Source organism: Canis aureus, chromosome X (assembly GCF_053574225.1).
Source record: "Canis aureus isolate CA01 chromosome X, VMU_Caureus_v.1.0, whole genome shotgun sequence".
Lineage (NCBI taxonomy): Eukaryota > Metazoa > Chordata > Mammalia > Carnivora > Canidae > Canis > Canis aureus.
In genome coordinates, this window is record NC_135649.1 from 62,154,472 (window position 1) to 62,172,432 (window position 17,961).

At 33.2% G+C, this 17,961-nt stretch overlaps 1 protein-coding gene across 5 annotated transcripts in view; it reads left to right on the forward strand.

The window, feature by feature from the left end:
* Positions 1-17,961, forward strand: part of BRWD3 (bromodomain and WD repeat domain containing 3) — a 201,192-nt gene that overhangs the window by 167,180 nt on the left and 16,051 nt on the right. For 3 of the 5 annotated variants that reach the window (XM_077889093.1, XM_077889095.1, XM_077889097.1), the window contains 12 exons: positions 43-104; positions 208-363; positions 1,024-1,144; positions 2,335-2,460; positions 2,549-2,627; positions 7,816-7,872; positions 8,983-9,123; positions 10,022-10,093; positions 12,718-12,870; positions 13,890-14,053; positions 14,623-14,720; positions 15,254-15,412. In XM_077889093.1, the coding sequence (XP_077745219.1) occupies positions 43-104; positions 208-363; positions 1,024-1,144; positions 2,335-2,460; positions 2,549-2,627; positions 7,816-7,872; positions 8,983-9,123; positions 10,022-10,093; positions 12,718-12,870; positions 13,890-14,053; positions 14,623-14,720; positions 15,254-15,412 (1,388 nt within the window). The remainder of the gene's footprint in view (positions 1-42; positions 105-207; positions 364-1,023; positions 1,145-2,334; positions 2,461-2,548; positions 2,628-7,815; positions 7,873-8,982; positions 9,124-10,021; positions 10,094-12,717; positions 12,871-13,889; positions 14,054-14,622; positions 14,721-15,253; positions 15,413-17,961) is intronic. The other 2 variants (XM_077889094.1, XM_077889096.1) reach the window with 2 other exon arrangements.

The following is a 17,961-nucleotide window of genomic DNA, read 5'->3' on the forward strand; positions in this document are numbered from 1 at the left end:
GTGTCATGTAAATTTACTTTGTATCTTGTTATTTTTTAATAGCTGGGACAATAATGAAAGAGAAAAGATGAGCCCCTGGGATATGGAGCCAATTCCAGAAGGAAGTAGATATACTTTTTAAAATGAATTTTAATTATTCTAAAAGAAAAATATCAGTAGCATTATATTAGAAACTAATCATTTCTGATTTTTTCATCTTATACCTAGCTGCCTTTCCAGATGAAGTTGGTGCTGGTGTTCCTGTGTCCCAGGAGGAACTGACTGCTTTGCTATACAAACCACAGGAAGGAGAGTGGGGAGCTCACTCCAGAGATGAGGAATGTGAACGGGTTATTCAGGGCATCAACCACCTTCTTTCCCTGGGTATGGTGGATGTGAAAGAATATTAGGATAGAACGAGGAAAACCAGAATTTTAAGTTCTACAAAAGGAAATACATTTTTTCACTGTATACTTTTAATTTGAGAGGCACTTTTAATCAAGTGACTAGTTTATCATTAATATTTTTATATGTTTGAACAATGTAATAACTGATAAATGTTTTCTATTCTCTGGGGGCTTACAGTAGAGAAGGCAAGCATATAGTTGTCTTTTACTTTCTTTAGTCACTTTGGTGCTCCAGCTGTTCCCTGAGCCTAACTTTGGATGAGGTTTTTGGTAGACAGTGGATGAGTAATATATTTTACTCACATGCCTAAACTGTATTATCTAAAACATATCACTTAAGCTGTTTGGCATTTATCCAGAAAAGACATCAGTTTAAAGTTAAACACAGATCTCCTTTAATTTGTCTCATTTCACCTGATTTGAACCACTGTATTATACAGGATTCATAGATATTATGTCCAAATAAAGAAAATGACATTTTAATAATATTCATCTAATATTAGCATAATTGAATCATCATCATTTTAATAATGTAGTATATTGCCCTCCCTTCTTATTTATATATGAGTTTTTGTTTGTTAACATGAAATATTAATGTCCTTTATAACTACCTTTTTAAATTTTGGTAATATTATAGATTTTGCCAGCCCTTTTGCTGTTCCAGTGGATCTCAGTGCCTATCCTTTGTATTGTACTGTAGTTGCTTATCCAACTGACCTCAACACCATTAGGCGGAGACTTGAAAATCGCTTTTACAGGTCTGTTTAGTTTTATTATTTTCTATAAAGTTCATAGCTTTGTATCTTTTGTTTTCCTTTTTGCATAATGATGCAGTGAGATCTGAATTGTCATAGAGTAAAATAATCATTCAGTATACCCACTGCAAAATTTCTTTAAAAATTTGGAACTCTGATTTTCCTTTTTTCAATAGATTCTCAGTCTTTCAGGGTAAGGAGTGTGGAGTAAAGGACAGGGAAGAGGGATGCCCAGGTGGCTCAGCAGTTGAGCATCTGCCTTCGGCTCAGGGCATGATCCTGGAGTCCCGGGTTCGAGTCCCATATCAGGCTCCCTGCATATATCCTGCTTCTCTGCCTTCCTGTGTCTCTGCCTCTCTCTCTTTCTCTGTGTCTTTCATGAATAAATGAATAAAATATTTTTAAAAAAAGAAGAGGGAAGAAATTTTGAGTAGCACAAATCACATGTGAAACAAAAACAACAGTTCACTTTAGTTTATTAAAGGCAGATTAAATGGTCTGTAGTTTCATTGTGATTAAGGTGCTATAGAAACTTGGAGCATGATTAAATCCCTTGAGGAATTAGGCAACAGTTAGATTTAATTACCAGTCCCCAAATGTGTTTAGATAAAGAGCCAAGTTATTTTTTTCTTGGTTCCAATTGGGAGATTGTGAGAAAGTAGTGGAGGATACCTTTTAGTACCTCTCTCACCCCAGAGTCTACTATGTCTGAACCTAGTTATTCCAGCATGAACTGGTTATAAATATAATCAGGTGGGTGTATTTTATATTACCTACAATTTCATTTAATAATATATATCATAAACATAACTATATAAAAATCTGTCTTTTTCTAGAACGTGGTTTCTTTTTTTTTTCTTCTCCCCTAAAAACTAAACATTCTTTTGACCTTATAAAAACACTGTTTGTGTTTACACTTACTTGGTTAAATCATTCTTTACCCATAATGTCCTGGATCAGTTCTTTTTAATATGAAGTCCAGTGGTCCTTAATTCTTACCTAGGCTTCAAATACTGTAACTATATACCTTTATTAGTGCACATCCATTTAGACACATTTATTAAGTCACATACATGTGGTAGAACACCTTTAACATACTATGATTGAGTGCTTAGTTGTTCCATGTTGTATATTCTTAGAATAAACTTTAAATGTATTAATCAAGAGTAATAGGGCAAGTTTTTCTTTCATAGGAGAATATCAGCATTAATGTGGGAGGTGCGCTACATTGAACATAATGCCAGGACTTTCAATGAGCCAGACAGTCCTATAGTTAAAGCAGCCAAAATTGTAACTGATGTCTTACTTCGATTTATTGGGTAAGAAGCAGTTTTATCTTCTATAGGAGCTGATTTCTGATTTTTTAAAAATTACATTGAAATATATTTTGACTTTCTTGTTTCTTAGGGATCAGAGCTGTACTGATATACTGGATACTTACAATAAAATTAAAGCAGAAGAATTAAACAGTACTGATGCAGAGGAGGTGAGATTCACAGCATGATTAATAGGCATGAATTCCTTTTCTGTTTTTTGAAGTACAGTAAGTATTATGTGTGTTATAACTGGCTATAAGCATTGAAGCTGATTTCTAAAAGTTGCCTGAGTACCTACATCTTTTTGTATTAAACTCTTTAACCTGTATTTAGATGGCATATACTAGAAATGTAGTGGTGCTACAATTTTTAGTCAGAAATAGGTGGCCAGTCATTCTGTTTGACTCAGTGAGTTTCAGTGATGAGAAATCAACACTTCATTTTCCAGCTTTAAAAACAAGACAAAGCACTAAATATTTTAAAAGAATGGTTAGTTTTTGGAAATTTTTTTTAATTTTTATTTATTTATGATAGTCACACACACAGAGAGAGAGAGAGAGAGGCAGAGACACAGGCAGAGGGAGAAGCAGGCTCCATGCACCGGGAGCCCGACGTGGGATTCGATCCCGGGTCTCCAGGATCGCGCCCTGGGCCAAAGGCAGGCGCTAAACTGCTGCGCCACCCAGGGATCCCAGTTTTTGGAAATTTTAATACGGATTGATTTTCTATGCAATATGTGTAAAATATTAAAGTATTTTAAAGTTTCAGGTTTCAAAGTACATTTTTAGTAGTTTAATGAAATTGCTATTTAATTTCCTTTATTGAAATTTTCAAACATAAGCCAGTTTTTCTTAATGAAATTAAATTAGTATCATCAGCAGACCTACACATATCTAATTTCCCTATACTTCCAATTTACATAAAACCATTTTTCATTGAAAGCTATTATAGAAGCAAAAACCAAGAGGCGGAAATAATGGAATGTAATAATTCAAAAATATTTAATGGAAAACAGTTCATCCCAAGGATGAGTGTCTCAAACATGCTATTGAAATGGCTATTGTATAGATATATTTTACATGTTTATATTGTCTGTGTTAATATCTAGAATGTAAATATCCAATTTTTTCTTTTTATTTTTAATTGACATAACATTTATTAGTTTGAAAAGTATAACAAATTATTCTATATTTATATATATTTGGAAAGAATCACCAAAATAAGACTAGTCACCATACATAGTATAGTTTTTCTCCTATGATAATAATTTTTTAAATTTACTTTCTTAGCCACGTTCATATATGCAAGACAATATTATTAAACAGTAGCCACTGTGCTGTACATTTTATCCCCAACACTCATTTATTTTATAACTGAAGCTTGTACCTTTTGACCCATTATGTGTATTTTGGTCCCGCACTGTAGTCATCCCCATCTCTGGCAACTACCAATCTGTTCTATGTATCTATAAATAATTTTTGTAGATTCTACATATAAGTGAGATTATAGATGTTTTTCTCTGACTTGTTTCACTAGGCGTAATGTTCTCAGGGTCCATATATTTTTGTCCTAAATAGTTTTCTTTTTATGGCTGAATAGTATTCCATGAGGTATATATTACCATTTTTTCTTTATCCATTTACCCATTAATGAACACTTAACATTGTTTCTATGTAATGGCTATTGTAAATAATCCTGCAATGAATATGGGAGTAATATATCTTTTAGAGTTAGTGTTTTCATTTTCTTTGCACAAAATCTCAGGAGTGGAATTCCTAGATAATTCTCTTCTTTTTTAATTTTTTGAGGAACCTCCTTACTGTTTTCCATAGATTGCACAAGTTTACATTTCCACTAACAGCGCGCAAGTGTTCCCTTTCTCCAAATCCTAACCAACACTTGTTATTTCTTGTTTTTTTTGATAACAGCCATTCTAACAAGTGTGAGGTGATATCTCATTGTGGTTTTGATTTGCATTTCCCTGATGGTTATTGATGTTGAGCACCTTTTCATGTACCGGTCAGTCATCTATATCTTCTTTGGAAAAATGTGTATTTAGATTCTCTGCCCATTTTGTTTGTTTTTTAAGTCTTTTATTTGAGTATAGTTTATACACAATGTTACCTTTATTTCAGGCATACAACTCCTCTACATGTTACGCAATGTACACCACAAATGTAGCTACCATCTGTCACCATATAATGCTATTACAGTATTATTGACTCTGTTCCCTATGCTGCCTTTTATTCCTGTGACTCATTCATTCCGTACCCGGAATCCTGTATCTCCCACTTCCCTTCACCCATTTTGCTCATCAACTCCATCCCGTTCCCTCTGACAACCATCAGTTTGTTCTCTGTTCCAATGTTGTTTTTTATTCTTTACTGAAAATGTATCTGACTGTAAAACATTGTATTATCAGATTTAAATGTTATTGACATAATAAGGAAAACTCAGATATTCCAATTAGATGTCATCCTCTTAAAACTAATGAAAAAATTTTCAAATTCCATATATAAGTAATACCATGCAGTATTTTGTTTTGTTTTGTTTTGTTTTGTTTTTTTTCTGGCTTATTTCACTTAGCATAATGTCCTCAGCATCCACCCATGTTGTCCCAAGTGACAGGTTTACCTGTTTCTCAAGACTGAATAATATTCCATTGTATGTATATATTACAGCTTCTTTATCCATCCATCTGTTGAGGATACTTTGGCTGTTTCCTTATCTCGGCTACAGTGAATAATGCCTTAGTGAATATATAAGTGCAACTTTATTTCTTTGATATCCTGTTTTTATCTGGATAAATACCCAGAATTAGGATTGCAGGATCATATGATAGTTCTATCTTTACTCTCTTTGAAGAACCTCGGGGATGCCTGGGTGGCTCAGCAGTTTAGCGTCTGCCTTCAGCCCAGGGCATGATCCTGGCGTCCCAGGATCAAGTCCCACATCAGGCTTCCTGCATGGAGCCTGCTTCTCCCTCTCCCTGTGTCTCAGCCTCTCTCTCTCTCTCTCTCTCTCTGTCTCTCATGAATAAATAAATAAAATCTTAAAAAAAAAAAAAGAAGAACCTTGATACTGTTTTGTATAGTAGCTATACCAGTTTAAACTTCCACCAACAGTCCTCAAAGGTTCCTTTTTCTCCATATCTTCACCAACATTTATTATCTTTTGTCTTCTTGATAATAGTCATTCTAATAGATGTGAAATGATATCGTGGTTTCGATTTACATTTCCTTGATGACTAGTGATATAGAATACTTTTTCATGTACCTGTTGGCCATTTTTAGATGTCTTCTTTGCAAAAATGTCTATTCAATCCCAATGCCCATTTTTACATTAGATTTTATTTTTATTATTGAATTATATATTTTTATATATTTTTACTATTAACCCCTTACTAGAGGCAAGATTTGCAAATACTTCATCCCATTCTATAAGTTGCCTTTTCATTTTGTTGATGCTTTGCTTTGCAGAAGCTTTTTAGTTTGATATAATCCAGTTTACTTTTGCTTTTGTTGTTCTTTGTTGCCTTTGGATTTTGTTAAATCCAAAAAAATCCGTTGCCAAGACCAGTGTCAATGAATTTACTCCCTGTGTTTTATTTTCCCCTAGGGGTTTTATGGTTTCATGTCTTACATCCAAATCTTTAATCCACTTTGAGTTGAATTTTATGCATGGTATAAGATATGGGTCAAGTTTCATTCTTTTGCATGTAAATATCCTATTATCCCAGCACCACATATTAAAGAGACTATCCTTTCCCAATTTTGTATTCTTGGCTCCTTTGTTGTAATTTAATTGAGCATATATGTGGGTGTATTTCTGAGCTCTATTCTGTTCCATTGATCTGTATATCTTTTTTTATGCCAATACCGTACTGGTTTTGTTACTGTGGTTTTATAATATAGCTTGAAATCAGGAAGTATGAGGCCTCCAGCTTTGTCTTTCTTTCTCAAGACTGTGTTGTCTATTAGGAACTTTTTTTGTGGTTCCATACAAATTATAAGATGTTTTCTCTATTTCTGTTAAAAATGCTATTGGAATTTTGATAGGGGTTATGTAATCTGTAGGTGGCTTTGAGTCATATGTGCATTTTAATAATAATAATTCTTCCAATTAATTACCACAGGGTATCTTCATTTAATTCTGCCTTCAATTTCTTTATTCAATGTCTTATGGTTTTTGGTATGCAGATCATTCATCTCCTTGTTTAAAATTATACCTCAGTATTTTATCCCTTTTGATGCAATTATAAATGAGATTGTTTTCTTACTTTGGCTTTCTGATAGTCCTCAGTGTATAAAAATGCAACTTATTTTTGTATAGTGATTTAGTATCCTACAACTGTACTGAATTTACTTATTAGTTGTAACAGTTTTTTCAGTTGAGTCTCTAGTGTTTTATATATATAATATCATGTTATCTGCTGAAAGGCATAGTTTTGCTTCTTTTATGATTTGGATGTATTTTGTTTTTCTTGACTAAGTGCTGTAGCAAAGGCTTCCAATACTATATCAAATAGAAGTGGCTAGAGTGAATATTCTTGTCTTGTTCCTGATCTGAAGAGAAATGCTTTTAATTTTTCACCATTAATCATAATGTTAGTTAAGGGATTGTCATATATGGCCTTTATTAAAATGTTGATGTATATTCCCTCTACATCTAGTTTATTGAGAATTTTTATGATGAATTTGGTGTTGCTGTCTCAGAGTAGCATTCTTTGAGTTAAAATAGAATATTAAAGTAAAATGTATTTCAACTTTATTTGATTAGAAGGAATACCAGTAGCTCATGGGCGGGTTTTATTTTCTCCAGACATTACCTATGTGCTTCACCACCACCAGGGTGAAAAATGGCGTGTGGGCCTTGCCTCTCTTTGTACTAAAAAACTATGCCTCAGAGGGATATTTAACTGCATCTTAAGTTTTAATACACACTCATATTTTCCCTATAGAAAATAGATGTATTTCTTAAAACGGTGAAAGATTAAATCATGAGTAATTCATGATTATAATATATTGAAGTAGCATGTCATATAGAATAAGTCTTTAAAAAATATTAACATTAGGTAAAATTTTAGATACCAGTCCTATAATTTTTTCTTAATATTTGATTCTTATTTAAAGAGAAACTTTGTTTACTCTTCCTCTCCCAATATATTTTTCAGTTTGTATCTAGCATATAGGCAAAGTTTGGAGTAATTGTTCCTTCAAACTTTGTTCTGCCTGCTGTCTGCTCCAATGAGGGTGTTATTTGTGATTGTATTTGCCATTTCTTTGTAAATGTTTATCAAATTTGTAAGACTTTGAATATAACATAACATCTTTTCTTACTCTTCCCTTTTAATTTTAGGATACAGAGATGGTTGATTTAGATTCAGACGGTCCTGGTACTTCATCTGGAAGAAGGGTGAGTGAATAAAATAAACTGCTAAGAAGAAAATTTTTCAGGCTTCCTGTGTCAGGGATCCTAAGACCAACTCCACCTGTTTGGAGAATTGCTATAAAGACTCATAGAACTCAGCATATATACTTGTGATTCATTGGTAAGGTTTGTTACAATGACATAATAAGGATATACAGCTGGGATCACAGGGAAATAAATATAGGCAGAGTCCAGAGAAATCCATGTGCAGGCTTCCTTATGCTCTTTCCATTCTTTGAGGAGCCATACAGAGCACACTCTAACCCTACAATGAAAATGTAGCAATATATATGTGATTAGAGGCTCAGACCTCAAGGAATTTATTGGAAAGCAAGGAAGCATAGGAAAAGCAAAGAAAAGCAGGTGTTCAGTATAAATCACATTGTACAAACAGCATAGGCATAGTAAACCACCTTTGTATTTAGGAAATGGTTCAATTGCTAAGTACCCAGAATGCCAACCAAGGGCTAACCTTACAAGCAAGCCCTGATAAAGATAGTAGCCTCAGATCTGTTATGTTTATTCTGTTCTGTACACTTCCCCTCCATGGTAATTAGGCAAATACTTGTTTCATATAAGGAAAATTTTCTTTGAAATACTGAAAGAAATCATATTAAAAGGCATCAAATGGTAAAGGCTAGACTGTATCATGACAACAAAGGATATATATATAAATATATATATGCATAAATAATAAGTACATAATATATAAATATATAGATAAATATGTATTATATGTCAATTTTGAGAAAATTATGATGCCATTGTCAAGTATACTTACCTACCAGTAAATACTAAGGCATTAAGATTATTAACCTTGTAGAGGAGAAAAAAAATATATTTCCCTGGGTTCTATTTGTGGTTCAGATTTTCTTAAAATGAAAATTCAGAATACTTGAATCTTGCTATTTCCATGAATGTACTGTCTAGTTTTTATTGTATGTATTTTTTGTCCTGGAGAATGATGTCTAAACTAAGATACTTAAATAGCAACTCCTCTATGTTACATAGATATATTAACATTAGGAAAAGAGGAGAGAATCAATGAAGAGTTAAGGAAAGAGTTTTTATATATAATTCTATTAAAATCTACAGGTCAAATGCCGAGGCAGAAGACAGTCTCTAAAGTCTAATCCTGATGCTTGGAGAAAACAATGCAAAGAACTGTTGAGCCTCATTTATGAACGTGAAGACTCAGAGCCATTTCGACAGCCAGTTGATCATCTTTCTTACCCAGTAAACACACACTTGTTTAAATAATTGCCAATTTGTAATTTCCCTTAAATGTTATACATTTAAAAATATAGTTACAAGCTACTTTTCCCTTTTTCCTTCTTTCCTTCCTCCACTCCTCCCTCCTTCTTACCTATTCCTTCTTTTTTGTATATCTTTTAATTGTGAAAATGCATAGTGTGATTAATCATGACTTTGAAATTCCAGTCATGTATTTTGTGTGTAAATTACATAGTTGTGAACCAAATTTGAATCTAAATATCTTTGTAGTTCCTTCCTGCCTTCATTTTGAATATTTGTTTAATAAATTTTATGAACTTCTATTACATTTCTACTCACTGGAGACCCTTAGTAACCTATGTCACTCCTGGTAATTTTTTACTAAATGACTAAATGTATTATCCAATATGATCACTTAGAGTAATCAATATATTCCATATTACTTTTCATCAAAGGTAAAAACATCAGAACTTAGATTATAGGATTCTTTTTTCAGGAGTATATCTATTTATATGTTGAATAACCATTTAGTGTAGATAGCAAATCTATCTTAACTTTTTTTGGAGAAGTTATAGTGGTATTTCAGAAATGCATCAGATCGTCCTCTGAAATTAGTAAACCTAAATACATACATAGGTTTTACTTGGGAAAAAAATACTCAAACAGAAAACACTTATGTTCAACAAAGCTAATTTTGTAGGGAGTTTGGGTAGAATAAATTAGTCTTGTTTTTCTCATACTAGAGGACAACAGTGAATGTAGAATCCTTCATCTTAAAGTAGTCAGTAAAATCCTAATTCCTATTTATGGAACTTCAAGCTTTAAACCATAATTGCATTGCAAGTCTTGATATTTTGTTGTAGTAGTTTGGAAATACAATATATCCTCTTTACTCTAATAGGGCCATCAAGAGCAAGAAGGGGAATCCTCAGAGTCAGTTGTTCCAGAAAGACAAGCTCCATCTCTTTCTGAGGTAGACCTAGAAGTTTCTTGAAAGACATATACTGGTTGTTTTTTGCATTGTTTTACTTTTAAAATTTCTGTAATGTAAATGAAAATTTTATAATTTGTAAAGCTGTTTTCCAACTCTTCTCACCCTCTTTTTATCTTTGACTTTTTTTGGTTGTTTATGTTTTTGTTTTGCTTTTTTAAGGTTTTTTTTGTAAAGAATTATTTTTTTAGAGTGATAGAGCAGGGGGGAGGGGCAGAGGGGGACTCAGTCGGGAGTCCAATGCAGGGCTCCATCTCAGGACCTGAGATCATGACCAAGAGTCAAATGCTTAACTGACTGAGCCACCCAGGCACTCCTATATTTTTGTGTTTTTAAATCAACATCTGTTTCCAAATGTGTTCTTTGTGGCATCTGCATGCATGTTTATTTGTTTCTATAGATCTAAAGTTACTGTAGTAGAGTAGAAAACATCAGTTGCACAATATATAAGTACTGCAGCTGATTGCACCCACTGGAACTTCATTTAGCAACCTTACTGTGTCTTTTGAGTTTTAGTCACATTATACAAGTTCCAACATATCTCCTCTATGAAAACCTTTGTTTCATAAGCTGTACTATGTAGCAATATACTTTTGGTTGTTATGATTTAAGCCAAAAAGTATTTTTAAAGATAGATTAAGAGCAATCATGATTTCTTACACTTGGAGAAATATTTTCTCTTTTTTTATAATACTTTTCCTCTGCTCATTCTTCTCTTTGGCATTTTCTTTGAAAGAAATGTGGTGATTGTGGGTTTTTTGTATATTTTTTATTGGAGTTCGATTTGCCAACGTACAGTATAACACCCAGTGCTCATCCCGTCAAGTGCCCCCCTCAGTGCCCGTCACCCAGTTACCCCATCCCCCTGCCCACCTCCCCTTCCACTACCCCTTGTTCGTTTCCCAGAGTTAGGAGTCTCTCATGTTCTGTCACCCTCACTGATATCTCCCACTCATTTTCTCTACCCTTTAATCCCGTTCACTATTTTTAATATTCCCCATACGAATGAAACCATATAATGTTTGTCCTTCTCCGATTCACTTACTTTACTCAGCATAATTCCCTCCATTTCCATCCATGTTGAAGCAAATGGTGGGTATTTGTCATTTCTAATGGCTGAGTAATATTCCATTGTATGTATATATACCACATCTTCTTTATCCATTCATCTTTTGATGGACACCAAAGCTCCTTCCACAGTTTGGCTACTGTGGACATTGCTGCTATGAACATTGGGGTGTAGGTGTCCCGGCATTTCACTGCATCTGTATCTTTGGGGTAAATCCCCAGTAGTGCAACTGCTGGGTCATAGGGTAGCTCTATTTTTAACTCTTTGAGGAACCTCCTTAGTTTTCCAGAGTGGCTGTACCAGTTCACATTCCCACCAACAGTGCAAGAGGGTTCCCCTATCTTCACATCCTCTCCAACATTTGTTGTTTCGTGTCTTGTTAATTTTCCCCATTCTCACTGGTGTGAGATGGTATCTCATTGTGGTTTGGATTTGTATTTCCCTGATGGCCAGTGATGTGGAGCATTTTCTCATGTGCTTGTTGGTCATGTGTAGGTCTTCTTTAATGAAATCTCTGTTCATGACTTTTGCCCATTTCATGATTGGATTGTTTATTTCTTGAGTGTTGAGTTTAATAAGTTATTTAAAGATCTTGGATGCTAGCCCTTTATCTGATAGGTCATTTGCAAATATCTTCTCCCATTCTGTAGGTTGTCTTTGAGTTTTGTTGACTGTTTCTTTTGCTGTGAAGAGGCTTGTTATCTTGATTAAGTCCCAATAGTTCATTTTTGAAATGTTGTGATTGTTACTTAATGATTTTAAATGGGATGAAGGATCTAATACTAACTGGTTTTCACTCTAAAATGTTGTTTATTGATGGTTATGGTATATGTAAGTATAAATTTTAGATGCCATTCAATATGATAACCTTAGGCATATCTTAGCTGGACTTGACAGATTTAGGTTGAGATATCTTAGATAGAATCTTCTCCATCTCCTAATCAAAATCAAATTAATTCAGAATTTATGCAATTGCAGACCTCCAATGAAGGACAAGTGTCATATTCATTAAAAAGTAAAAATATAGGAGCTAGGCACAGACATGGCCAGTTCGACCTTCAATTAACATTTTAGGTAGAATGCCCTCCTAGCTGGGAATATCTTGGAAATACGTAGCTAATTTGTGACATGGAAGTATTTAATTATATGTGAATAGTCCCATCTTCTATCTTCATTGAGCACTTTGCCAGGGAATTGGGGACTGCTTCAGCCTCTAAGCATAGAATGCAATTCTGTATTATGGACTCTGTAGGTATAAAGCCAGTTTGTGTGCATTTTTTAATTTGTGCTCTTGAGAGAATCATATGGTTATCAGTTTCAGAGTGAAGGCTAAGACCGTACCAACGACCCCTGCTGTTTTCCTGAGCTACCAAGGGACCTCTGTTTAAATGAATGGTTTTGATTGGGATAGATAGTTGGCCTATTGAAAAGTAGCATGTTTATTTCATGGTGGATTGGTGATAGAAGTCTCAGTACCATGATATTATGTAGTATTGTTATCCAGCCTGTGTATTTAATAATAAATTCTTCTTTGTAGGATTATCCAGATGTTATAGACACTCCTATGGACTTCAGCACTGTGAAAGAAACTTTGGAAGCAGGAAATTATGGTAGTCCTCTGGAATTTTATAAGGACGTTCGCCAAATATTCAGCAACTCCAAAGCTTATACCTCTAATAAAAAGTCAAGGGTATGAAAAACAACATTAGGTGGATTAATTACTTAAGCATTTACATATACACACACACACACAAACACACACACATACACACATATATCAGGTAGTTTTCTTTCACCAGTTTTAAAACTGCATATTACAATTCTGACATGGTTACTGAAGTTTGATGTTTTCCCCATGTTTTGTCAGAACTTAAATATCTTTAGAACAAAAGAATAATATTTTTTTTTGTAATCACTGGTATCTGATTAACTTTTAAGTAAGTTGTTCACTTGGTATATATTTGTCTACTTTCACCCCATATAAAATGAATTTTCACTAATTTCTGCAGGCATAATTTTTTCACTTTTGGTTTATTTCATATATATATATATATATATATATATATATACACTTAAATATGTTTAAATATTCTTGGAAACTGTAAATTTCATATTTTGGAAGTTTTTTTCAGCTTATATATTATGAACATTTTCCCATGTCATTATGGCTCTTCAACAACCAGTTTTAATGTCTCCATAGTATGCTACTGTATGGTTGTTTTATGTTCTTTAACTAGTGCCCTGGTGCTAGAGATTTCGGTGGTTTCTACTTTTTAACTTTATATGAATAATGCTGTGGCTTTCATCTTTAACATCCTTGAACACAATTATTTTGTGTGTGCAATTCTCTGATATTTACTTAGGATAAATTCCTAGAAGCAAAATTATTAGAGAAGGATAAATATATTTTTATTATTTTTGATACATAATGCAATTTGTTGTTTTAGAATGTTGTTCCAGTTAAAATACTCACTGGCAATGTATGAGAATCTTTTTCCTACCCTTCCCAACATTGGATATAATCTTTTAAAAATCTTTGTTAATTTCTAGGTGAAAATGATATTTTGTTTAAATTCTTTAAGAAGAGTTTTTCAAGTGTATGAAATTGCATATATATATTTTGTCTGAAAGGGTAATGTTGTTACTGGTCCAGGCATGTTTATACTTTTTATTTTATATGATTAAAATAGTTGATTTCTACCTTTTCAGATCTATAGCATGACACTGCGATTATCTGCCTTATTTGAAAGTCGTATTAAAAATATCATCTCTGAATATAAGTCAGGAATGCAGAGTCAGAAGAGGAGAAGGCCACGGTACAGAAAACGTCTAAGAAGCAGCAGCAGTTCATTATCTAGTAGCAGAGCTCCTAGGTATTGCACTGATGTAGAATTTTATGTTTTAAGGCATTTTATGTATAGTACCTCATTTCTTTTAAGTGAGAATTTTAAAAATATTTTTATTTATTTATTCATGAGAGACACAGAGAAGGAGGCAGAGACATAGGCAGAGGGAGCAGGTTCCCCGCAGGGAGCCTGATATGGGATTCAGTCCCAGGACTCCAGGATCATGCCCTGAGCCAAAGGCAGATACTCGACCACTGAGCCACTCAGGCATTCCATATTACCTCATTTCTTAAAGTTTATTGAATACTTTGAGAAGATCCAAAGACCAAAAATATTTTAAGTACTCTTGCACTGTGTAAAGATGGAGTTGGTAACATCTTTATTTAAAAAAAGCTTTATTTATATGGATTTTATTATAGCAAAAACTAGGTTTTTTTAATTTTAATGATTGAAATTTAATTTGTCATATTCCCAATTTGAAGCATTTCACTTAAATTATAAGATATTTCTTAGATCAGTTTAAGCATTTTGTATCATACTATCATAGCATGTCACTAATAAAAAAAATATTCATTGTAATATATTTTAAATTGTAGTCCCAAAGGGAAGCAGAAACAAATGAAGTTGCTGCCTAAAAATGACCAGAATACCTCAGTGTCTTATGCCAGGACTAGCTCTCCTTTCTCGTCTCCTGGTAAATATGTCTTTTGTTTTCAGTGTTCTGTATTTTAGTTTAATACTGGATGTAGAAGAGGGAGCATGATTTATAGTACAAAGAACAATGGATTTAGATGTAGAAAAATTTTTATTCCTAGTGCTTCTTCATGACCCTGGGTAAGACATTAGGCCATAGAATTCAGTTTCTTCACTTTTAAAATGAAAGTGTTGAGGCTAGATGAATTTTAAAGTCTTTTAGTTTTAAAAATGTGTAACTATAATTTTTAACTATATAGTGTCTCAGAGCACTTATCTACAACATATTTGCAAAGATGAAAATTGAGGATTTTCTTGGACAAGTTTTTCTGACATTATGTGCTTAAAAATTTAATAATGTGATGAAACATTTGTTCTCAATATATTCATATTCCCCTCTTCAAAGAACTTGTATTTTTGATGTTGGTGTAAAATAACTGAGTGAGATATAGTTTTAAAACAACTTGTTTCCCTGAAAACATAATTTTCCTGAAAACATAATTATGTTAATATTATAATCTTATTAAATGTAAGTTTCAGATGCTGCTGAAGGCCTTTCATTATATTTACTTGATGATGAACTGGATGGGCCATTTTCTTCATCGAGCTTCAGTGGTTATAGTCGAAGTGGAAATAGCCATGACCCAGGGAAAGCCAAATCATTTCGGAATAGAGTTTTACAAATTAAACAAGGTAGGAAATAAATATGGACAGGGCATTTATTCTTTGCTTTCTTATGACGGCAGCTGAATCATTTAAAAGCTGATGTATTTGGGTAGTAAAAATTAGCATGCCTTTATAGTTAATGACGATTTTAATGTTGTCAAATAAATTTGAATAAGATAGAGTTTTATATCCACAACCAGGAAACAGGCCATAAGCAGAATCCAGTAACTAGTTCAAAACATATTTTAGTCTTTTAAAATAAAATATCCAATAAATAGGAAAAACTAAATGAAGATATATTTCAAACCAAACCCTTTTTTAAAATTGAGATAACCCTTAAAAATATAAAACCTATCTAAAGATAATTTTGGAATTTTTTTCCTTTGTTATTAGTATACTTTAATATATGAAATATATTTTTATTTTGTGTAAATTTTAATGAAGGATAAAGTAGCATTTCTGTTGTTGAACTATCAATTGACTTAAAAATGGACTTTCTAAAGGTATAATTTATATTAGATATGTGAAAAATATTGAAACATTTGGTTACTTTAAAATAATTAGTGCCTTTATTTTTCCCAGTTTGTATCTTTATTCACTTCTCTGATCATGCTGCATATTGCCTACTCATGCCATTTTCTTCTCCTCTTTTCCTTCCCTTTCACTATCAAATGATGGGAAAGAAGAGCTTATATTTCTTGCTTCTTTTTTCTTTCCATCTGAAAACTCCTTTATCCTTTATTGTCTGGCTTCTGACTGCACCACTCTCCAAAAGCTATTCTCCGTAAAATCACTTTTTCTCTTAATAACCAACCAGTGTTCTTTTCTTAGTCCCTGTCTCCTTGGTTTTCTCTATCTTTACATACTATTAAATATCCCGTCTAGGAACACTAATGCCAGGCTTCTTTCCTGATTATCCTACATCTCTGTTTTTTCTATATTTCTACTTTTTCTGTTTTTCTTTGTCTGTACTTACCTCCTATTTGCAGAGTTTCCCACAGGTTTCCTGATTTATTTGTTTTGTTTTGTTTTAGTCTTCTACAAATAATCTAATAACTATATCAATCATCTTTATGCTAATGACTCTCCAAATTCACGTATCTAGCCCTAACATCTCTTTATTGTACCAGTCTTATTTCCAAGTACTTCCTAAGATAATTTCCTTGAGTGCTTATCATCCATCTTTCTGTCTCGAGCATATTTCTATTTCTACACTCACTATTTTAGTTAATGCTACCACCATCTTCTTAGTCACCCAACTTAAACTCTTGCAATGCTCTTAGACACTTATTTTACCCTTCATATCCAGTTAGTTGCTAAGTTTTATGAATTCTAAAACTCTTTAATACCAGTTAAATCCTTTGTCTACAGTTTATTGCTATCACCTTAGTCTCTAGCCTACTTGTCAGCCAAGTAGGCTGATTAGTCAGCTTGGACTGTTACATTATGATACCATAGACTAGGTGGCTTCAACAGCAGGTATTTGTTTTTAGAAACTTTATTGAGATATCACTGACATAAAATATTATATATATTTAAAGTATACAACTTATTTTGATATATATAAACATTATGAAATGGTTACCACAAACTAATTATAACATATCCATCACCTCTACATTGTCACCCTGTGTGTGTTAAGAGTTAAAATCTTTCCTTTCAACAAATTTCAAGTGTACAATACAGTATTGTTAACTATAATCACCATGATGTATATTAGATACCTAGAACTTACTCATTCTGAATAACTGAATCTTTATACACTTTGACAAGTACCTCCCCAATTCCTCTGTTCCCAGCCCCTAGCAGCCACCATCCTACTCTCTGTTTCTGTATGACTGTTTTTGATTATCTATATGTGACATCATGCAATATTTCTCTTGCTCTGCCTTGCTCATTTTGCTTAGCATAATGTCTCCCAAGCTCCTAACATGTCACAAATGGCAAAATTCCCTTCCTTTCTAAAAGCTGAGTAATACTCCATTATGGGTTGTGAGTGTGTGTGCACATGCATGTACATATCATATTTTTACATTCACCTGAAGAAAGACATAGATTATTTCCATATCTTGGCTATTGTGACTAATGCCACAGTGAATAAATAGATGATAGATAGATATAGAGATATAGAGTGTATAGATATTTCTTGAAGACCCTGATTTCAGTTACTTTGGATATATATCCAGAAATGAGGTTACTGTATCAAATGATAGTTGTATTTTTAATTCATTGAGGAACCTCCCTAAATATTTCCGTAATGGCTGTACTAATTTTCCCTTTTCTCCACATCCTTGTCAACAATTGTTATCTCTTGTCTTTTTTTCCAAAGAAAGAAAACTTAGCCAGTAATATTTATTTCTATACAACAAGGTGAGTGTACAGAAAGACCATTACAAGACCATGTACATCAGACATTTCCCATGTTCTGTATTTCTTCCCTCAGGGGCACTGTGCATGAGGCCTGGGAAAGATGACAGGTACTGGTGCAGGGTGTGGATGGAGGATGGAAGAAATAGGACATAGACATGTGGTATCATGCCCACAGCCACAATGGGTCCTGTCCTTTCTTAAAAATT